The sequence below is a fragment of the Oncorhynchus kisutch genome, linkage group LG3 (assembly GCF_002021735.2).
Source record: "Oncorhynchus kisutch isolate 150728-3 linkage group LG3, Okis_V2, whole genome shotgun sequence".
NCBI lineage: Eukaryota > Metazoa > Chordata > Actinopteri > Salmoniformes > Salmonidae > Oncorhynchus > Oncorhynchus kisutch.
Genome location: NC_034176.2, coordinates 38,510,805 through 38,535,603, shown reverse-complemented (window position 1 = coordinate 38,535,603; position 24,799 = coordinate 38,510,805). Strand labels below are relative to the sequence as shown.

The following is a 24,799-nucleotide window of genomic DNA, read 5'->3' as shown; positions in this document are numbered from 1 at the left end:
TATTGTAATTGTTTTTAATAACCTGCCCAGGGACTGCGGTTGAAAATTTGCCGGTTGGCTAAAACCGGCACTTTTACTGAAATGTTGATTAATGTGCACTGTCCCTGTAAAAATAAAAATAAACTCAAACTCAAACTCAAACTTTGTTGAAGCACCTTTGGCAGCGACTACAGCTTGGTACACCTGTATTTGGGGAGTTTCTCCCATTATTTTCTTCAGATCCTCTCTGTCAGTTTGGATGGGGAGCATCGCTGCTATTTTTAGGTCTTTCCAGAGATGTTCGATCGGGTTCAAGTCCGGGCTCTGGTTGGGGAACTCAAGGACATTCAGACACTTGTCCTGTAGTCACTCCTGTGTTGTCTTGGCTGTGTGCTTAGGGTCATTGTCCTGTAGGAAGGTGAATATTCGCCCCCAGTCTGAGGTCCTGAAGCAGGTTTCTGGAGCAGGTTTTCATCAAGGAACTCGCTGTACTCTGCCTAGTTCATGTTTCACACGAACCATCGGGTTCTTGGTCACCTCCCTGACCAAGGCCCTTCTCCCCAGATTGCTCAGTTTAGCAAGGCAGCCAGCTCTAGGATGAGTCTTGGTGGTTCCAAACTTCTTTCATTTAAGAATGATGGAGGCCACTGTGTTCTTGGGGACCTTCAATGCTGCAGAAATGTTTTGGTACCCTTCCCCAGATCTGTGCCTCGACACGATCCTGTCTCGGAGCTCTACAGACAATTCCTTAAACCATGGCTTGGTTTTTGCTCTGACATGCAATGTAAACTGTGGGACCTTATATATATAGACAGGTGTGTTCCTTTCCAAATCATGTCCAATCATTTGAATTTACCACAGGTGGACTCCAATCAAGTTGTAGAAACATCTCAAGGATGATCAATGGAAACAGGATGCACCTGAGCTCAATTTTGAGTCTCATAGCAAAGGGTCTGAATACTTATATAAATAAGGTATTTCTGTTTTTATTTGTAATACATTTTCAAAAATGTCTAAAAAATAATGTTTTTATCATGATGGTGTATTGTGTGTAGATTGATGAGGGAAAAATGCATTTGATCAATTTTAGAATAAGGCTGTAAAGTAACAAAAAGTGGAAAAAGTCAAGGGGTCTGAATACTTTCCGAATGCACTGTACATGTCTTTCAACTAATGGGTTGGTGACATGTAGTATAATGTACATTTACAAATGGAAGCATGTGAATATATCTTCAGACAACAGCCTGTTGCTGCAATTCAAATACAGGCCATAGAAAAAAGCAGAAAATCACTTCAAAGAGTTGTCACTGCCTTTGCTCTGCCTTTGCATTGTTCTGTAAAGCAATCATCATTTTCTTGTTGTTATTGGTGTGTCTTATTATACATGAGGTTAAAATAAAATATGTTATGATCTCACACAGAATAAAGTGTTCTAGTGAAAATGATTCCCTATCCTCTTCAGATAGTGTGACTTGCAAAAAAGCATTTCCTGTGATGTCGTCTGATGATGCGCCTCTCTGTGAGTCACTTTCACCAGACATGCGGAGATAAGAGTGTGATGGAGTAGAGTCTGTCAAGCTGGATATGGTAACACAGTAGACACTTTGAATTAGTATTTGAGTAATTCCTGGGTCTTTTCTCTCCTTGAACAGTCATTTGGGCTATCCAATATCCAATATGAAGTAAGCATTTCACTGTTAGTCTACACCTGTTGTTTAGGAAGCATGTGACAAATATTTTTGTTGATTTGAAGACAGAAAGCTGTAGTGATATAAAGAAGGCAGGCTAATGTATTTTGGAAGTACTGGTATATACACCATAATGTAATAGGTAACCTGACACGGACACTTCAGTGGGAATTGTCCCTTGCCAAAGTTAATGGGTGGCTGTGATGAAACTGATGAAAATCAATTCAGGGAGATTCCGTACTCAAAATAATATAGTAATTTTTCAGGTAATGTGCATAATATTGTGGTATATGCTATATTCAAGAATCCAACCTCGAGTGTAATTTGAATCTTTATTTTTTCTTAATCTAATAAAAGTATAATGACCAAAGATCACATTGAGGATTTCATATAGGTCTGACATGTAGGCAAGGTGCTGCAGTTTGCAGTACTGTACCACTGCAGTTATATTCTGTTTATTTGGCTCCCACAAATAACCCCACCTCCCCCAAATGAGAATATAATCAAGTATTCTTCATTTACATGTAGGCTACAGTGATGTGGTGGGAAGACAAATGGACTCGACTCTGATTTTCACAGACCACCAGCCAGCCCTATGTTCAATAGAGTACCACAGCATAAGTCATAATATCCCATAAAACCTAGCAGTGAAACAAGGAAAATGTTCCAATAGTTTTTCTAACATTCATTTTAAAAACACTTAAAATAAGGGCTGTGTTTCATGTAGGCTTACTCTGGTGAGATGTGAAAATCTCTCTAGGACAAGGTGACTTGTATCAATATATTTGCCTGTATTTGCTAATGCGGCTATCAAAAACAACTACAACTACACCTTGCCTACATGTTCTGTTAAAATCTCCACCCGGCACAGCCAGAAGAGGACTATCCACCCCACATATGCTCTCTCTAATTCTCTCTTTCTTTCTCTCTCTCAGAGGACCTGAGCCCTAGGACCATGCCCCAGGACTACCTGACATGATGACTCCTTGCTGTCCCCAGTCCATCTGACCGTGCTGCTGCTCCAGTTTCAACTGTTCTGCCTTATTATTATACGACCATGCTGGTCATTTATGAACATTTGAACATCTTGGCCATGTTCTGTTATAATCTCCACCCGGCACAGCCAGAAGAGGACTGGCCACCCCACATAGCCTGGTTCCTCTCTAGGTTTCTTCCTAGGTTTTGGCCTAGAGAGTTTTTCCTAGCCACCGTGCTTCTACACCTGCATTGCTTGCTGTTTGGGGTTTTAGGCTGGGTTTCTGTACAGCACTTTGAGATATCAGCTGATGTACGAAGGGCTATATAAATACATTTTATTTTAATTTTATTTGATACAAATGCCATGATGATCTGGACGAGACTGCCGAATTGAGGCAAAGGTAAGAATCTATTGATTAACTATCTAATGTTAGCTAAATGTAGTAATTAATAAATTGGATACGTTTCTCTAAATGCACAATTCTGATAACAGTCTTGTGCAAGTTTTAAATTGACACAATACCTGTTAGCAAAGGGGTCAACTAGCGATGATGTGCAGGAGCTTGCAGGAATTTGTAATCTTGCATGATGTCTACTTTGATGCTAATTGGCGTTTTCGAATCGGAGAGTAAATAGAGCCGAATATATTGTCTCTCGTCTACAGAGCCGTACGCGAACGAACGGCTCTTTTTGATCGGGTCTTTTTGGTGAACGTCGGGAACCGAATAGCATCTGGGAAAGAGCCGATCATTGGGCTCTCTGATTTGCATACTGCTACTAATGTTTTTTACATTTTTATCTCAAAACAACGTTTTTCTGCAGATAAGTTACAAAGTAATTATATAACGATGGTGAATCCTCCCTGCAGAAACAATACATTGGGGAGAGAGCTTCAATCTGGTCCATTTAACTTTTTTTGCAGGTCATCTAATAATTTCGCCAGGTAAAAATGCATTTGAACGAGCATTTCAATATCTGACCTACAGTAATGTTCTTTACATTGGAGTTTTCCAATTTATTTATGATTCAAAGTCGATGTTTATGCAGTTTGAACGAAGAGCCGTTTGGGATCCAAATGAGCCGTGTCTTTTACGGAGCCAAATGAGTCGGCTCACCGAAAAAAATCGAAAATGCCCAACGTTCAATTACGTAAAAACTCCCAGCTCTCAGGGCGTCGCCGCTGGTCTGCTCTTTTCCCCTCCCACCGCGATGTGCCATTGGCTAACATCGGTTTGTCATAATACACTGTGGCATGCGAGGTGTTAGAAAAGTCCGCGACTTCTGTTTACACTGTAAAAAGTGAGTAGAAGATGCAGTTCTCCGGTGTGTCAGTGCCAGATTCGTTCCAACCGGTGAGAGTGACTGTCCCGTGGTCCATGATAATTACGTAGGAAGCTGTTACTGGCAGCACCTTGTGAAGGCTTGCAAGAAGAGGGTGAAACGGGAGAATCTCTCCCGGTTCAGCGTATTCACTTGAAAGTGAAGCAGCAGCTACAGTATGGTTGCGCTGACGAAGGGACGCTACCTCTCATTGGGCTTCGTGTTTCTTGTTTATTGCACAACTTGCACGAAATCTAAAGGTAAGAAATAATTAGGGTATTTGTCCATCACTGTGGGATTGATGTGTGTATTTACTTTACTTGCATTGGGTCCAGTAACTTGACAGATGCCGTTTCTCAGTTACGCACTTACCCATCACTTTCACGTTGCTTGTGTTTTGTTACTGTCTCTGAAGGGCTACTTGATTATGTTGGACACTGTTTGATAAAACTGTTTAAACCATTTGATTATCAGCATGACTTCTCTTCTGTCATCACTTCACTAGAAGGACATAGCCTACGGTTCTGTCCACGTTGCACTGCGTGGTCATGTCGGCATGTGCTGCCTCTTAATACAGTAGGCTACTTCGTTCCCTCCTTTACTAACGCCTTCTGTCTTATATTGAGCTGATTGAATTAGCCTTAGCTTTACACCAATATGTGTGAAGTGAGATTCAACAGGCGCAATAACGGTGCCATTGTGATCATCATCATCTACAGTACTATCCATTTAGCGAGCGAAATTATTTTACACACAATGGCTAAGTAGCATATTTATAAAAAACAAGTTCAAAGGCAAATATAGAAAGCTAGATCAAATTATGAAGATGTTCAATAAAGGAAAGGGTTAGACCATCAAGCAATCACAAATTAATTTTTTAATTACCATATTTCTGTCTACTTATTGAGTCATAGTATGCCTTTCAATTTGTTACTAGAATGTTACCTTAAAGCAACTTTAACCATGGCATTAACACATTTACTGACAGAACACACTTTCCAATAGACATTATTCTAACGATTAATGACCATGACATTTTCACAATGCAGTGAAAATGTCTGATTTACCCAGGGTTATAACCTGTGTGTGTGTGTGTGTGTGTGTGTGTGTGTGTGTGTGTGTGTGTGTGTGATCAAAAGTCCAAAGAAGGTAGGTCCTTCCCCGTTTAAGAAATGTTTTGATACAGAATTGGCTTAATGAAAATGCCCCTATTGTGCATCCCAAATGACACCCTAGTGCACTACTTCTGAACAGAGCCCTAAGGGAATATGGTGCCATTTGAGATTTAGCCCTACTGTATCCATAGTACTTCAAGGGTATGGCAGATAATGCTCCCCCCACAGTTAGCTGCGGTGTGCTACTGCTGATCTGTTAAGATGTGCTACAGGTGTTGTGCACTGACTGCAGTGCTGCATTGGCTTGTCAGCTATCGCTTACTGAAAATATTACATGTCTTTATGCCTTCTACAATGAAGGCATAAACTTATTTTATTTGCATTCCTGGTGGGAAAGATATTTCCAGTAAAACTTGGATGTGGATGAGATGCATTTAATTTCAAACCAGAGGCAAAACTGACTACGTCCCCAATTGTATTCTCTTTATAGTGCACAAAGATGGCACCCTATTCCCTTTACAATGCACTACTTTTGACCAGGACCCATAAAGGGAATAGGGTGACTTTTGTGACAATACCTATGTATTCTCTTGGTAGAGGCCTACTGCAGTAGCCTAATTGCTCTGAAGAGAGACCTCCCTTCATGTCCCTTCCTTGCGTGTGACACATTACTCTGAGGTCAAAACAGGTGTAGCATGCACCTTTCCTGACATGGTTGATTCTATTAGCTAAAAGGCATCAACACGGTAGCCTTTCAAGCACTGGGACCTTGCCCCTGGTGCCTGCTACCACTCAACAGATTTAAGCTCTAAAATGGATACTTCGGGATTTGTCAATCAAAGCCCTTTATCTTCTTCGAGCCAATGCTGACATGCTAGCTGTTAGACTTCCAGCCATATACTTCCAGCCAGTGCGCTAAAGCTAGTTAGCAAATGCGCTAACGTCAGTTAGCAACTTCCTTCAAACTGCATGCAGACATAAAAAGGGTATCCACAAGTTCATCTGACTCTGGGGAAGAAGATGATGAGCTTAATTACCAAAATTCTGAAGTATCCCTTTAAGCATCAATTGAGATGCTATCTGAGCAGCTAACCGATCGCTGCAGCTGTACATAGTCTATTGGTAAATAGCCCACCCTTTTTCACCTACCTCATCCCCATACTGTTTTTATTTATTTACTTTTCTGCTCTTTTGCACACCAATATCTGTACCTGTACATGACCATCTGATCATTCATCACTCCAGTGTTAATCTGCAAAATTGTAATTATTTGCCTACCTCCTCATGCCTTTTGCACACATTGTATATAGACTCCCCCTTTGTTTTCTACTGTGTTATTGACTTGTTAATTGTTTACTCCATGTGTAACTCTTTGTTGTCTGCTCACACTGCTATGCTTTATCTTGGCCAGGTCGCAGTTGCAAATGAGAACTTGTTCTCAACTAGCCTACCTGGTTAAATAAAGGTGAAATAAAAAAATAAAAAAATAAAAAAAATGTCGAAATCCCTATTCACCCCGAATGACAATCATGCAAGGAGTCATGAACGGAGGTTCTTCCTGTACAACACTACTTTACTTTAAGCAAGCACAGTGCACGAGGCCCTAGGGAAACTTTTAAAATGATATTTCAATTGTATCCATCCAAGGATAAGGGATGAAGTAGCCTACAGGCCAATATGATTTCATACCATATACTGTAGCCATATTATGCTATAAACTATGCTAATTTCATGTGGATTACAGCATGTTTATGATTTAAAAAAAGGGTTATTTGTTTGCGATTCATAAAAAATATAATTTTTCTATTGATCAGTTATCATGCCTGATCAGTATGGAACATGGTATTTAGATATGAAAAACTCAACCGCAGTGTGTTGATTGGGTGAAGATTGTGAAAACGATGTGTTCAATAGATAATCATGGTCATACATATGAATATGATGATGCATTTCGGGTGAGCTAAATATCTGATTGATGTTGCTATTCATAATGAGGATTTGATGAGGATTGATTGGTAACTGTCAGAGAATGATGCAGGTTTGACATCATAACGAGTGTATTATGGCTGGAGATGCCAACCATAACATTTATTTATCAATGGAAGATTTCATTCTCAGTGGTGTATTAATATGTGTGTCCCAAATGACACCCTTTCCCCTACATAGGGCTCTGGTCAAAAGTAGTGCACTATGACGCAGGTCAAAAGTAGTGCACTATATGGAATAGGGCGCCATTTAGGACATGAAGTTAGGGCTTTACTTTCAGCTGGCGTCAAGCCAGCGCAATTGTGAAACGCACGCTCGTTTGCGATTTCGACCTGTTAAACCTGGCACTGTTCTTTTTTCAAACCCTAGTGCCAGGATTGGTAATTTACTTGTTTTAAATGAGAACACTTGCGCTAAAGTGAGAGGGGTGGCAATTTCTGAGGTGTTCTTAAAAACGTGCGCAAAAGTGACAATTTCAGTATGCGGAAGCACATCTTGTGATGCACAGTGCCCATATGCACATGGGACAAGATAGTTGTGTTTTTTTGTGACTGGGTAATATGGCCAAAGTACCATGTCACAATATTTTGTGACATGTAAGACAGTATTTTGTGTTTATTAATAATAAAAGTTCTAAATATCCTTTGTGTAGTCCATGACCCTAGGGTGGCAACACATTCATTATGTGATCTGATTGACCACTTTAAGGAATGGAAGATTAGTCACTTTAATGTTTACATATCTGGCATTACTCATCTCATATGTACAGTGGGGCAAAAAAGTATTTAGTCAGCCACCAATTGTGCAAGATCTCCCACTTAAATAGATGAGAGCCCTGTAAATTTCATCATAGGTACACTTCAACTGTGACAGACAAAATGAGAAGAAAAAGTCCAGAAAATCACATTGTAGGATTTTTAATGAATGTATTTGCAAATTATGGTGGAAAATAAGTATTTGTTACCTACAAACAAGCAAGATTTCTGGCTCTCACAGACCTGTAACTTCTTCTTTAAGAGGCTCTTCTGTCCTCCACTCGTTACCTGTATTAATGGCACCTGTTTGAACTTGTTATCAGTATATCAGCCTGCCAGGTCGCAATTGTAAATGAGAACCTGTTCTCAACTTGCCTACCTGGTTAAATAAAGGTAAAATAAAAATAAATAAAAATAAAAGACACCTGTCCACAACCTCAAACAGTCACACTCCAAACTCCACTATTGCCAAGACCAAAGAGCTGTCAAAGGACACCAGAAACAAAATTGTAGACCTGCACCAGGCTGGGAAGACTGAATCTGCAATAGGTAAGCTGCTTGGTTTGAAGAAATCAACTGTGGGAGCAATTATTAGGAAATGGAAGACATACAAGACCACTGATAATCTCCCTCGATCGGGGGCTCCACGCAAGATCTCACCCCGTGGGGTCAAAATGATCATAAGAACGGTGAGCAAAAATCCCAGAACCACACGGGGGGACCTAGTGAATGACCTGCAGAGAGCTGGGACCAAAGTATCAAAGCCTACCATCAGTAACACACTACGCCACCAGGGACTCAAATCCTGCAGTGCCAGACGTGTCCCCCTGCTTAAGCCAGTACATGTCCAGGCCCGTCTGAAGTTTGCTAGAGAGCATTTGAATGATCCAGAAGAAGATTGGGAGAATGTCAAATGGTCAGATGAAACCAAAATATAACTTTTTGGTAAAAACTCAACTCGTCGTGTTTGGAAGACAAAGAATGCTGAGTTGCATCCAAAGAACACCATACCTACTGTGAAGCATGGGGGTGGAAACATCATGCTTTGGGGCTGGACGACTGATCCGTGTAAAGGAAAGAATGAATGGGGCCATGTATCGTGAGATTTTGAGTGAAAACCTCCTTCCATCAGCAAGGGCATTGAAGATGAAATGTGGCTGGGTCTTTCAGCATGACATTGATCCCAAACACACCGCCCGGGCAACGAAGGAGTGGCTTCGTAAGAAGCATTTCAAGGTCCTGGAGTGGCCTAGCCAGTCTCCAGATCTCAACCCCATAGAAATTCTTTGGAGGGAGTTGAAAGTCCGTGTTGCCCAGCAACAGCCCCAAAACATCACTGCTCTAGAGGAGATCTGCATGGAGGAATGGGCCTAAATACCAGCAATAGTGTCTGAAAACCTTGTGAAGACTTAAAGAAAACGTTTGACCTCTGTCATTGCCAACAAAGGGTATATAACAAAGTATTTAGATAAACTTTTGTTATTGACCAAATACTTATTTTCCACTATAATTTGCAAATAAATACATTAAAAATCCTACAATGTGATTTTATGGATTTTTATTTTTCTCATTTTGTCTGTCATAGTTGAAGTGTACCTATGATGAAAATTACAGGCCTCTCTCATCTTTAAGTGGGAGAACTTGCACAATTGGTGGCTGACTAAATACTTTTTTGCCCCACTGTATATACTGTATAATGTCATTTCAACAGTAGGCCTAGGCTATTTCTTTCTTATTGAGATCATGCCTCACACATACAATACAATTTACGGGACCCTTGCTACAATTTTTTATTTGAGCTGAAGTGCTATACTCTTTGAAGCTAATTACATCAATTTAGACTGTCAACACTCCAAACCATATTATTTTTATTGTTGCTTTCGCTCTTTACTGTAGCCTATGCTATTTAATAAACTGTAGTATCAATCCACAATGGACTAGGAATGGACAGCGGAATTGGAGTTGATGGCAACGCAAAGGCATTATTAAGCCATGGAACGCCTTGATTGGCCAGTGAGTGGCCAAGCCCTTGTTACACCTGCAACTTGTTTTATTAATCAAAGCCCAGGTCTTGCGCACTACTGCCAGCTATTGCGGTCATAATAACGGGTGTTAAAATAGCATAAATATTTCTGACACACCCCATGACCTATAGCGCTGCCGTCAGCACTTAAATATGCCATTGCGTTAGGTTTGTTTAAGATGCACTATGCAGAAATCGCTCTGCCATTTCCTGGTTGCTAAAATTCTAATAGTTTGCCTAATTTCATTTTATGAAACTTAAAAATGGGAAGCATAGAAGTAGCGCACATAGAACATATCTACTGCTTCTTATACTTGCTTTCCATGAGTGACTGATCTATAACACACTTTTCTATGTGAAAAGTTACATATTGCAGCTTTAAAATGGATCTCTTAGTCTCTACCCATAGATAAATGAAGGACCGGAAATTTACCTAAGCAATGAGTCCTGGATACATTTTTATTGACTTAGTTTGCGACAAAGCACAGTATTGTGTTTCCAATTAATTGATGGAATATACATGTCCTTTGTATAAATTCTTAATTCACCTCATGCATTTCTAATACATTTTTAATGTCACCTGAAACATTATTTATTTGTGTATCCCTTAGAAGTGAGTATTATTTAGCTGTTATTATACAGTTAGTGCAATGAAGACTAGATAAGGAAGCTGTCTAATTCATCACAATCTTTGCATTATTCAGTCCATCCGTTTGCTCCCCAAGTCAGTAGTCAGTGCAGCATCAACTGGCCCTGCAGCAACATGCAAATGCATGTATTTTATCTTTTGTCTGAGCCCTCACCCAGTGGTGCTGTTCTCTCAAATGCACAGATAGCTGTCAGCTCTACAGCCAGATCACCCACTGGATGCTCAGTCAGGCAGACTACAGTACATTCATGAGCCAACCTTGTGTGTGTCCCAAATGGCACCCTATTCCCTTTATAGTAGACTACATTTGACCAGAGCCCTATGCAGTAGGGCACTATAAAGGGATAGGATGCAATTTGGGATGCACGCCTTAAAACCATCAACCCACCCCCTTCTTTTTCTACCCCTCCTAGAGACATTTGACATGGAGACTCATCAAATAGCTTCATACATCAGTTCACCCGTGAACCAGGCTGCTGATTGTGCTTTTCTCTGTTAGCTGTCCTTAATATGATTCACACAGTTGGAACAACAACTGACACACAAGAAAAATACACATTGGTCTGAAATTTCCATATACATGTTTGTTGTTTTTGCAGAATCTTTACATTTGTGTTCTGCAGGGTAGCAGGGCATTGATGAAATGAGACGAAGGTCAAATTTGTTGTTTCCACTCTGAGAGAGAGTAGGGGGCTGTGATATTTCCAACTGCCGTTCTGTTCGAGAATGAATCATCAGAATCTGTCTGCCTGGGGTGTCAAAGTGTGCAGTTCAGTGCCCAGATTTACATTTAAATGAAACCAAATGGCTATACATTCAGAAGTGATATACAGTAATGGTGGTGGTATTAAAAGCACAGCCCCCTTGCTCTGTTAGAACAGCTAGTAGCTACTGCTTGAGATTGCTGTCATTTAGGCACTTTGCAGGTATTTTATGACTCGTCTTTCAGGATTATTAAATACAATACATGCATCCATTTCAGTTGTTGATTTCTTTCTTTGTATGAGCATACAGTACAGCTCATATAGGTTGGGTGCACTACTCTCTTTTCTGTGCTTTTCTCTTTGTGACAATGTGCATCATTATCCAGCTCTAATATAGCTGTTTGGCTTGGAGAGAAAGTGTTTAAAGTGGATAACTAGCTTCAAATTACACCCCAGATGGTGTTACTGTGAGTGAGCTCTTTCTCTCACTCTCACCGACAACTTGGACAAATCAATATAGGCAATGCCTGAAAGGAAGAAAAAAACCAGCATTGTTTTGAATTCCATTAGCCAATGCCCGTGTCCGAACCCTCATTAGTTTGAATGGTGTCAGCAGTTTTTACCTTGTATTATTTGAACTTAACTACATGAATTTGTGGTATTTAGAGTACTGTATTGGTAGGGAACATTGAAAAGAACAAGTCAATAACTCCATTTTGACAGAGAACATAGTCCCAAGCTCTCAAAATTGTTCACTCGTTGCCTACTGCACCCACCTAACTAAGAGCTGCTTGAATAAGTGTGTACAAAACCTTTCCTCGATGCTCTAATGCTGAAAAACAGAAAAGTGCTTCAATTCAAGAGACCGTTTGAAAGTATGTTAAGTGTTAACAGACAGTGGAAATATGGAGGGGAGAGCGGAGCATCATAGAGGAGAGTGGGCACTTGATGACTGGGCGGGGGAATATTATTTTCTGGGAGCCTGAGAAATGTGGCCGCTCTAGGGACTAATTAAAGCAAGGTCTAAAGTGCTTGCAGCTTGTAACCCAGTGCTTGTATGACTCCTTTATGTTATGCAGTTCAGAGACAGAACCAACACTGCAGCGTCTCTGAAAGAGATCATGGTCTTTGTTCATGTCTCTACTGAATCTGTCCACACCCTAGTTGTCTAGCCCCCAGTTAGCTTCTCTGTGTAGTGAGAAATAGTCACTGGTAAGTTGTCACTTGTCATAGTAAGGACAAAAAACTACACAGAATCACAATAAAGTTGCATACTTGTGTTCCCTTCATCACATGCATATTTTCTTTTTCCAAGCATGAAATAATCCTACTTTGTACTAAAGAGCAATTACTTCCAAGCGGCCATGCTTAACACAGGGCAGGCACCCTAGTACCCATTTGCAAATCTTCCTTGGTTAATACTATTGCCTAATTTGTCAGTGACTTAAAGTTAAATTATGCAAATATCATTTAAAATTAGGAAAATAATTACAATTGTAACTCCAAGGTAACTGATTAGATTATTGTTTTGTAAATATATATATATATATCCTGAACAAAAATATAAACACAACATGTTAATTGTTGGTCTCATGTTTCATGAGCTGAAATAAAAGATCCCAGAAATGTTCCATACGCCCAAAATGGTATCTCTCAAATTTTGTGTACATCCCTGCACCTTATGCTGGGGACAATAAAAGGCCACTCTAAAATGTGCAGTTCGTCACACAACACAATGCTACAGTTTTGAAGGACCGTGCAATTGGCATGCTGACTGCACAGGGTGTCCACCAAAGCTGTTGCCAGAGAATTGAATGTTTATCTCTCTACCGTAAGCCACCTCCAATGTCCTTTGGCAGTACGTCCAACCGGCCTCACAACCGCAGACCAGGTGTAGCCATGCCAGCCCAGGATCTCCACATCCAGCTTTTTCATCTGTGGGATCGTCTGAGCCCAGCCAGCTGTACAGCTGATTAAACTGTGGTTTGCACAACCAAACTGTCAAAAACATTCTCAGGGACGCTCATCTCCATGCTCATTGCCCTCACCAGGGTCTTGACTTGACTGCAGTTCGCCGTCGTAAACGACTTCAGTGGGCTAATGCTCACCTTCGATGGCCACTGTCACACTGGAGAAGTCTGCTCTTTTTTTAAGGTGTCTGTGACCAACATGCATATCTGTATTCCCAGTCATGTGAAATCCATATCATTTATTTAAATTGTCTGATTTCCTTATATGAACTGTATGAAATTATTGCATGTTGTGTTTTATATTTTTGTTCAGTGTAGTTTTCAGAGTTACATGAGTCTTGAGTATGCCAACCAGATCTGCAAAAAAGAAACAGAACGGGTCAGTTTTTAACAAAAAATGTTACAATTATGTTATGTTAACTGTTAGCCACATTACTTTGGAACAGTTTGCTCATAAGAAATGTTTGAATAGTATACTAATACAAATCTTTATTTGCTAACAATTGTCTTCGTATTCACCCTGGAAGCAGATGGCCCTGTGTGTGTCATGCGGGTTGTTTAGTGTTGGTTGGTTTATGGTTTACCTGTTATAATTTTATCGGAATTGGCACAGTTTTGTTTTCCTTACACATTTTGCGGAAATAATTTTGTATGAATAATTTGCCATTGCGATTGTTTTGTTTTTGTGATAGCGCGAGTGTCTAACACACTGATTTGACCATGGTGTCCAAATATGGAGGTGACTGGCTAACTTTACTATATCAGTATTTACAGATGGTCTGCACCAGATGTGCTTTTTACAAGAGTTGTTACGATAGCATCCTCTTTAGCAAAATGCCAAGCAGCCATAACACCTACTCGACACACACACACTTCTGTAAGAATGTTTACATCGTTATGAAAAATCCTTGCTAACAAAAGTTATGTTTAATTAGCATGAACATAATGTTTCTTTGTCCCTCAGAACAAAAGACTGCTGATTGGAGAGGTTGAAAGTGGTCTATTTATCAGAAATAGAAAATGTACCTGTCCAAAGGTTCTCTCAAGGGCTCACTTCAATCCAACATACAATGCAGTATTTACGCTGTAGCATTTACGCCATGTTTTTTACGCAACAGGCCGTGGGCGGGGGGCAGTATCAAATTTGTTATTGCACAACCACTTCTAAGGCAGATCTCTGATTTGAATCCTGCCATGAGCCTTCATGTAGTTACAGGTATGTCAGTTGAAAAGAAAGCCAATATCTTTCATTCTGTCAGAGAAAATTCAATATTATTATCGAAATACATGTCATGTTGATTTATGGGTGAATTGCTGAAATGTATATTTGACTATCTCAAACAAATGGCCTTTTGATAGTGAGGTTCCTCAGTAAAGTGTGGGCTGTCCTTTTGAACCTGTTAGTTCTATTCTATTGACCAGTGTTGAGGGTACAATATTGAGTTGGATGACCTAGAAATGATTTTTTCTTTCAGTAATTACAACTGAAATCCACAGCTCTGTAGTGGTTAGGGAGTATTATGTCCACTAGCTTTCAAATGAAGGACCCTAACATACTATAAAGTTAATCTATGCTAATTCACCTCTATTGTTTGCCATTCTATTCACAGTAACAGTTACAAGTATTGATTTTGAATGAGCATTGTGTGAACCTAAAGGTTTTACATGGTGTTAATTATTGGACATTTTTATATATGGGGCACTGAAATGTGTAGTTAAAGTGCGGAGAGCAGCGCTTCACTCTTCAGTGAGGATGGATGGACGGACAGTGTCATAGTGAGCTGGCCCCAATGGTGACCTATTACGTACCTAGTACACAATCTCCATCCTCAGTCAGTCCACCAGAATAGGGTTAGGCATGAGTAATGGAGTACTCGATCTTTGACCAGAGATCACATTTTTTTTCTGGAAAACTATTTGGTGGAATGTGCTTTGAAATTTCTCTTGAAGACAACATTCATTTACTTCGACTCTTGTGTTCCATTTGTACATGTGCAAAAATCATGTGAGTACTCAAAACAGTCCAAAAATGTCAAATGCCCATCCCTAATCCAAAATGACACCCTATTACGAGGATCATCATCTAGATTCAGCCGCAGGCCGTTTTTTTTTTCTTGAGCGGATGGTCCGGAACATAATTACAAATAGTTGTATTAGTATGTAAGGGATACGCGTGGTATACTGTACATCGTCCAACAAAGTGCTTAGTTGCAGGTTCATGCTTGACAATGCAACAATAAGAAACATTTTAAGATAAAAATACAAACATAAAGTTAATTGCTCAGTAGAGTAGAATAATACATTTGAGCATAAGTATAATACAGGAAGGCACAATTTATAGTCGGTGTATAAATTGAGCAGTATAACGAGTCTGGTGTGTGTGTGTGTGTGTGTGTGTGTGCGCATGAGTGAGTGCATGTGTGCTAAGGTGCAGAGAATCAGAGCAGGTGGTTAGTCTAGTTCAAGTGTTCAGCAGTCTAATGGCTTGAAGATAGAAACTGTCTCAGACAGTTGGTGTCAGACTTCATGCTCCGATGCCGTCTGCCCGATAGTAAGGCAGTGAACAGCTCGTGGCTGGGGTGTGTTGGGTCCTTGATGATGCTACGTGCCTTTTAACAAGCCCTAACAGATATATTTGACTAAAACATAATAATTTCAAACCTTGCTTACATTTGTATATGATCACGTGTCTCTCTATTATGCTTGGAAATACTTGGGAACAGATTTCCAAAATTAAAATCACTTGTAGCTGATTTTCCTGTGGGTTATCCTACAAAGCAAGCTAGGTTTAATCAGGGTTTTCTAAAGCTAACAAGCTTCAGTTATCTTCACATTCCAGCTCAGGCTTCATCCGTACTCTGTCGGTGGATATTGCTTGTCTGCCTGCCGCTAACACTAGCAGGCTTGTAACTGAGCATGCATGTCACACATGGCTAGTCGAACACTGGACTCTACATTGAAACCATGCTGAAACATCAATCCGTGGCGAGTCAGTGCCACATTTTTATTTGTGCTGAAATCAAAATGAAAGAAGATTTATCTTGCAAATTCAGCGGCCTATGGTCTGAAATAGGCTTTTAGAAGTGCCACAAGCACCTTTTTTTTGGGGACTCCTATCAATAAAATAATTGTGTTAAAGATGCACTATGCAGAAATCACGCTTCCATTTCCTGGTTGCTAAAATTCTAATAGTTTGCCTAATTTTAGTTTGTGACAAAACAAGAAGTCATTCTGTAGAGAATCACTGTACCATCTGAACCGCTGTGAAATATATAGGTCAAATAGGGGAGAGGCGTTGTGCCGCGAGGTGTTGCTTTATCTCTTTTTTTGGAACCAGGTTTGCTGTTTATTTGAGCAATATGAGATAGAAGGAAGTTCCAAAATGTGCTGCTCTGTTCGGGGCAGCTGCAGTTTAACTAGGTCTTTCCTTGCAGCACTGGACCACACGACTGGACAGTAATCAAGATTAGACAAAACTAGAGCCTGCAGAACTTGCTTTTTGGAGTGTGGTGTAAAAAAAGCAAAGCATCTCTTTATTACAGCCAGACCTCTCCCCTTCTTTACAACCATTGAATCTATATGTTTTGACAATGACAGTTTACAATCTAAGGTAACGGCAAGTAATTTAGTCACCTCAACTTGTTCAACAGCCACACCATTCATTACCAGATTCAGCTGAGGTCTAGATCTTAAGGAATGATTAGTACTAAACACAATGCTCTTAGTTTTAGAGATGTTCAGGACCAGTTTATCACTGGCCACCCATTCCAAAACAGACTGCAACTCTTTGTTAAGGGTTTCAGTGACTTAATTAGCTGTGGTTGCTGATGCGTATATGGTTGAATCATCAGCATACATGGACAAACATGCTTTGTTTAATGCCAGTGGCAGGTCATTGGTAAAAATAGAAAAGAGTAGAGAGCCTAGAGAGCTGCCCTGCGGTACACCACACTTTACATGTTTGACATTAGAGAAAACCTTCTGAGTTTGATTAGATAGATGGCTCTGAATCCACAATATGACAGAGGTTGAAAAGCCATAACACATAAATTTTTTTCAACAACAGGTTATGGTCAGGCTATGGTCAATATCAAAGGCTGCACTGAAATCTAACAGTACAGCTCCCACAATCTTCTTATTTCTTTCAACCATCAGTCAGTGCCCTTCTCTATAAGCATGCTAAAAGTCTGTTGTTAATTTGTTTACAGAGAAATTGCATTGTATTTGTTCAAACACAATTTTATCCAACAGTTTGCTAAGAGCTGGCAGCAAGCTTATAGGTCTGTTGTTAGAACCAGTGAAGGCTGCTTTACCACTCTTGGGTAGCGGAATTGCTTTGGCTTCCCTCCAGGCCTGAGTACAAAGACTTTTCTCTAGGCTCAGATTAAAAAATATGACAGATAGGAGTGGCTATAGAGTCAGCTACCACCCTCAGTAGCATTCCATCGAAGTTGTCAATGCCAGGAGATTTTCATTATTGATTGATAACAATAATGTTTCCACCTTTCCCACACTAACTATACTTTTCTTTCATTATTTGTTGTTTTATGCATGAGTATAATTGCTCACTGTTGGCATTTCCTGCCCAAGTTTACCCACTTCGCCAATGAAATAATCATTAAAATAATTGGCACCGTCAAATGGTTTTGTGATGAATAAGCCATCTGATTCGATGAAAGATGGAATTGAATTTGTTTTTCTGCCCATTGTTTACTTTAAAGTACTCAAGTCCCCCCCATTCTTTATATCATGGATCTTGGCTTCATAATACAGTTTCTTCTTCTTTTTGTTCAGTTTAGTCACACATTTTTTCAATTTTCAGTAAATAAGCCAGTCAGATGTACAGCCAGACTTATTAGCCACTCCTTTTGCCCCATCTCCTTCAACCATACAGTTTTTAAATTCGTCATCAATCCATGGATTCTTAACAGTTCTAACATTCAGTTTCTTAACAGGTGCATCTTTATCAATAATTGGAAGAAGCAATTTCATAAATTCATCAATTGCAGCATCTGGATGCTCCTCATTAATCACATCAGACCAACAAATATGTTTGAAACTGGTGTACAAAACCGGAAGTAAAAGACACAAAAACTAAATTTTAAAGGTGTTAAGCATAGAAATAGCGCACGTAGAACAGATCTGCCACTTATTATAGATACTTTCAATGAGATGAAAGATCTAAAACTCACATTTCTATGTGAATTGGGTCAGGTCGCCAAAAAAGTTATATATTGTAGCTTTAAGTCATGCAAAAGTGTTACTGTGCGTGAAGTTTAAAATCTATTCTACTATTACTAAATGTGTAATGTGATATATTTTACCATCACTATTTTTTAATTTACAAAAATGTAGTAATAAAATAGGGGGTGATGACACAATCTTTGGAAGAGGGAGGGAATCTTATTTAATTGGTCCTCAACTCGTGGCTATGTCATTTCATTCAGGGTAAGTGGAGTTAGCCGTGAGTTAGCCTGCCCCAGAGCAGGTTAGTTCTGAAGGATTCGTTGCCAGAAATCTGCTCCTTTTTTTTCTCTTTTCCCAACGCACTAGACGATCCAGATCAGCCCAAACAGTTCGAGCTTCTACTTTTAAAAATCCATCTCTCCAGAAATAAGTCCCTCACTCTTGCTGCTTGTTATAGACCCCCCTCAGCTCCCAGCTGTGCCCTGGACACCATATGTGAATTGATTGCCCCCCATCTATCACCAGAGTTCGTACTGTTAGGTAACCTAAACTGGGATATGCTTAACACCCCAGCCATCCTACAATCTAAGCTAGATGCCCTCAATCTCACACAAATGATCAAGGAACCTACCAGGTACAACCCCAAGCCTGTAAACATGGGCACCCTCATAGATATCATCCTGACCAACTTGCCCTCTAAATACAACTCTGCTGTTTTTGACCAGGATCTCAGCGATCACTGCCTCATTGCCTGCGTCTGTTATGGGTCCGCTGTCAAACGATCACCCCTCATCACTGTCAAATGCTCCCTAAAACACTTCTGCGAGCAGGCCTTTCCAATTGACATGGCCCGGGTATCAACCTCATCCCGTCAGTAGAGGATGCCCTGTGGTTCTTTAAAAGTTCTTCCCTCACCATCTTAAATAAGCATGCCCCTTTCAAAAATGTTTGAACTAAGAACAGATATAGCCCTTGGTTCACTCCAGACTTGACTGCCCTTGACCAGCACAAAAACATCCTGTGGCATACTGCACTAGCTTCGAATAGCACCCGCGATATGCAACTTTTCAGGGAAGTCAGGAACCAATATACACAGTCAGTTAGGAAAGCAAAGGCTAGCTTTTTCAAACAGAAATTTGCATCCTGCAGCACGAATTCCAAAACGTTTTTGGGTACTGTAAAGTCCATGGAGAATAAGAGCACCTCTTCCCAGCTACCCACTGCACTTAGGCTAGGAAACACTGTCACCACTGATAAATCCACAATAATCGATCATTTCAATAAGCATTTCTCTACGGCTGGCAATGCACTCCACCTGGCTACCCCAGCCTCGGCCAACAGCTCTGCACCCCCCGCAGCAACTGGCCCAACCCCCCCCCCCCCCCCCCCCCCCTCGCCCAAATCAAGACAGCTGATGTTCTGATAGAGCTGCAAAATCTGGATCCCTACAAATCAGCTGGGATAGACAATCTGGACCTTCTCTTCCTAAAATTATCTGCCGCCATTGTTGCAACCCCTATTAGTAGTCTGTTCAACTTCTCTTTCCAATCGTGTGAGATTCCTAAAGATTGGAAAGCGGCCAAGGTCATCCCCCTCTTCAAAGGTGGAGACACTCTAGACTCTAAAGTCTTCGAAAGCCAACAAACAGATTGCCGACCATTTCGAATCCCACCGTACCTTCTCTGCTATGCAATCTGGTTTCTGAGCTGGTCATGGGTGCACCTCAGCCACGCTCAAGGTCCTAAACAATATCATAACTGCCATCGATAAAAGACCGTACTTGTGCAGCCGTCTTCATCGGCCTGGTCAAGGCTTTCGACTCTGTCAATCACCGTATTCTTATTGGCAGACTTAACAGCCATGGCTTCTCTAATGACTGCCTCGCCTGGTTCACTAAATACTTCTCAGATAGAGTTCAGTGTGTCAAATCGGAGGGCCTGTTGTCCGGACCTCTGGCAGTCTCTATGGGGGTGCCACAGGGCCGACTCTTTTCTTTGTATATTTCAGGGATGTCGCTCTTGATGCGGGTGATTCTTTGATCTACCTCAACGCAGACGACACCCTTTTCTGTATACTTCCGGCCCTTCTTTGGACACTGTGTTAACAAACCTCCAAATGAGCTTCAATGCCGTACAACACTCCTTCCGTGGCCTCCAACTGCTCTTACATGCTAATAAAACTAAATGCATGCTCTTCGACCTATCGCTGCCTGCACCCGCCGCCCGACTAGCATCACTACTCTGGACGGTTCTGACTTAAATGTGGACTCTCTGGCTAGACTGTAAACTCTCCTTCCAGACTCCTATTATGCATCTCCAATCCAAAATTTTGTCTAGAATCGGCTTCCTATTTCACATCAAAGCCTCCTTCACTCATTCTGCCAAACATACCCTCGTAAAACTGACTATCCTACCTATCCTTGACTTCGGCGATGTCATTTACAAAATAGCCTCCAACGCTCTACTCAGCAAATTGGATGCAGTATATCACAGTGCCATCCGTTTTTTTCACCGAAGCCCGATATACTACCCACCACTGCAACCTGTATGCTCCTGTTGGCTGGTCCTCGCTACATGTTCGTCGCCAAACCCACTGGCTCCAGGTCATCTGTAAGTTTTTGCTAGGTAAAGCTCCGCCTTATCTCAGCTCACTGGTCACCATAGCAACACCCACCCGTAACACGCGCTCCAGCAGGTATATTTCACTGGTCATCCCTAAAGCCAACACCTCCTTTCCTTCCAGTTCTCTGCTGCCAATGACTGGAACGAATTGCAAAAATCACTGAAGTTGGAGAATCATATGTCCCTCACTAACTTTAAGCATCAGCTGTCAGAGCAGCTTACCGATTGCTGCAGCTGTACACAGCCCATCTGTAAATAGACCATCCAACCAACTACCTTCCTCATCCCCATATTTGTTTTTGTTTTTCTGCTCTTTTGTACACCAGTATTTCTATTTGCACATCCTCATCTGCACATCTATCACTCCAGTGTTAATTGCTAAATTGTAATAACTTCACCACTATGGCCTATTTATTGCCTTACCTCCTTACTTCATTTGCACACACTGTATACAGATTTTTCTATTGTGTTATTTGCTGTATGTTTGTTTATCCCATGTGTGACTGTGCTGTTGTTTTTGTTGCACTGCTTTGCTTGGACATGTCGCAGTTGTAAATGAGAACTTGTTCTCAACTAACCTACCTGGTTAAATAAAGGTGAAATAAATACAAATATTTAAAAAATATATATTCTGCCACTATCTTCTTATTGGCTTGGCCTTAGTTCATATGCCTTGCGACCGTGATATATGCCTAACAGGGTACAGAGCAAACAACGCAATTATCACATCACAGGTTGTAATATGGCATTTGTTTTCTGGCTTGGCATACCCAGTGATTTTACCCACACTTTGCTACAAGTCAGTCTGGTCTTTTCACTGTTTCTTTAGCCTCTTCATCTGAGGCCCGGGGGTCAGCTGTTCAAACATGTCCTCTGATGATCCATCGAGCAAATTCAGTGGGAGAGAACAGAGCAGAGCAGTCAGTGCTGTAGGACAAGTTGTGATAAATAGAGTGTAGAAACACAGCCATAGCACACTCTAGCCTGGCGGACCAAGCCATTTCTATAATGGGTCCATGGTAGCTATTCAGACCTTATTGGACTATTCATTCCATTATTTCCCACTTGGCAAAAACTGGTTGAATCAATGTAATTTCCATATCATTTCAACCCCAAAAAATGTAATGTGATGACTTTGAGTCAATGTGGAAAACTGATTGGAAAGTTAGTTGACAACTCAACCATATGTTGGTTGTGCCCAGGTGGGTTATGAAAAGCCCAATACTGTGAGTGTTCTCTGGTCCTCTGTCTTAGAAACACACTTGACTGCCCAGCTATGCCACAGAAAAGCTAGCAATTTGGTGGCATAGTTAGAGGCATTTCAAGCCGAGGAGTGAGCTTTTCATTCTGACTTGGTTACATATAGAGGCTGCTGAGATGAAACTAGTTCAGAGAGAAGAACTGCCAAGGACAACGGGGGTTCAGTCTGGATATTGGGTTATTTGATCAATGCAGCAGTATCCGTTTTGATAAGTGAAGAAGTGTTTCTATGTAAATTAGACTTGGAGAGCATTCTACTATTCATCTTCCAGCATTAGAGTTCTACAATGTGCACCACCAGATTTTGACTGATGTGGAAGTATGAAGATTGATGCATAGCTGATCAGTTTTTGAGCATGCTGTCAAATTTAAATGGCATATGAACCGACTGTTTTGATCCGTTATTCACGTAGAACCAAATCCCAGTTAGCTCATATCCTTTTGTTTCACCCTGGAATTTTGCTTCAGTTCTATGTCAGCTGTTGAATTTGGTTTAATATTACTATGTTCTATAGACACCGTCATCTTGATTGTAAACTTTTCCTGACTGAATTTCTTGACTGCTTATCTGTTTTATGTCCTATCTCCTTGTGGCAGTCTGTTCCCACCCTCCCTACCGTACCCTCCCTTTTCATATAAACTCACTCACTGTGAGTTTGAACTGAATTGATGAATGATCAGAGTACGCCTCAAGGGTGCTGGCTACAGTGAAACTGAGTAATACAAAAACACATTTAAAAACTGTCATAGGGGTGGAAGCATCAGGCATCAGTTTACAAGGAGCAGAGACGGTTTCGGCATATTTCAAGCCACGGTTTTGGACAGGATAATGAGGCAGACGGTACATGTGGTGAAGACTTGGGACAGCTGCAGTTAAGTCCTCACCGCTCCTCAGCCGGATGTCAAAAGCATTATGATACAACACCTGAAGAGGTACATCTCCCACCATATCCTGATGATGCCATGGCTCTTGGTTAGAGGGCTCTCAAAGTCTCATAGTTGAATGTCTAGGAGGGTTAACTGTTGCGTTTGTCTACGCTATACCTATATGAGGACCCTTTTCTGTTTCTTGTGTTTTATTTTGCGATCAAGTTTTCATTCAGTGTAGTTACAGACTTCTTTTGTTAGGCCTTTTTAATGAGCATGTGTAGGAGGTGGATAACAGTAGACTTTGATCTGTGGTGGCGTTTATTGATTTTCCTCTGACTCAGTCAGCATTTCTGAAAACGGCATTGTACTCCAAGCTGAGTGACTTTTGGTTTGTTATTTCCCTGAAGGCATCCTCTTGAATGTTTCCCTTTAAAATACTGTTTTTGTTCTTAAATACCTCTTGAGGGTCAGCTCCATTGTGGGTCCCACAAACCTCACATTTTAAGATCATGATGTATTCATCTCGCCCTTTCAGGTCACGCTGCAGCTTTGTTGGTTTTATTCCTTACCCACACGCCACACGCCAAGATCATATCGTTTTTTTGAAGCTGTAGTAAGCATTGTATGGAAATATTCACATTTCTAAATTGTATCCGACTGAGCTATACTTGTCCTTTGCGTGCAATGAAGTAGCCTAGTGTCGGCCCGAGGCGGTAGGCATCCAAGCTCACAGTGATTTAATGTCATGTTCTTAGTGGAAGGACACACACTGAGATAAGAGCCATCTTCTATTTTATAGGAGTCCATTCTGCCCTCTTATATATCCCAGGGCATGTGAGACCCATCCACTTCCTCCCTGAAAAAAAGCTATCCCTCATGGAGGGAGCAGAAATCACCTCCTAACAGTAAAAAGCTTTTAACGTCACCCCTCTTGCCATGCCAAGAATGCACCCTGCCATGTTTCTGATCTGAGGGCATCGAGACCGGTGCCGTAGCCTTTACTGTACTGTATGAACTCATCGGTGCTGGTGCCATGTAATAATGCAGGTCCTAATGTGTTGTGAAAATATAGCTAGCTATCAATAAGCTCTTATGCAAATGTTAATTTAGAATAAAGAATAATTCATGGAAGATCATTGATTGTTGTACATTCCAAATCCAACTGATGATGAGTAGGCACAGCAACTGAATAGGCACAGCAACTGATTTAGCTACAGGTTATGAGAGTGATGTGCAATGCTGCAGACTTCACTGCATAAATACAAACTGGGATCCAGACATTAATCTGATGGAGTACTGAGGGGGAACAAAATCTCTATTTTCTAAGATGATTTACACTGACAATATAGTATTATTACTAGAACAACATGTATACTGTAGCAGACTATACATTTTCAGAGATTTCTGTTGATCCATTGGCAACGGAGGATATCATACAGTTGTTGGACGCATGTGTTGCATAATACAAGTCTGCATTTAGATAGAATTGCAGGAGCATCCAAACTGACTGTAAGAAAAAAAGAAGACAACAAGTAATCTATCAGCACCTTGAGGAATGAGCAGTCCTTGGGGCTGAATGTGAAACAGAAAGGTAATTGCAGAAAATGGAGGAAAGCATAGACCAGTGTAGAATTTTGCAGCACTTCAATGGCCTTCTAGATTAATTCTCAGCTCGGCTTTGACTGTTTATCTGC

General features: G+C 40.8%; 1 protein-coding gene across 5 annotated transcripts in view; it reads left to right on the top strand.

The window, feature by feature from the left end:
- The first annotated feature begins 3,878 nt into the window (after positions 1–3,878).
- unc5db (unc-5 netrin receptor Db) overlaps positions 3,879–24,799 on the top strand; it is a 217,520-nt gene continuing 196,599 nt past the window's right edge. For 3 of the 5 annotated variants that reach the window (XM_020474537.2, XM_020474523.2, XM_020474518.2), the window contains exon 1: positions 3,879–4,225. In XM_020474537.2, coding sequence (XP_020330126.1) covers positions 4,144–4,225 — 82 coding nt within the window. In that variant the 5' untranslated portion in view covers positions 3,879–4,143. The remainder of the gene's footprint in view (positions 4,226–24,799) is intronic. The other 2 variants (XM_031805627.1, XM_020474531.2) reach the window with 1 other exon arrangement.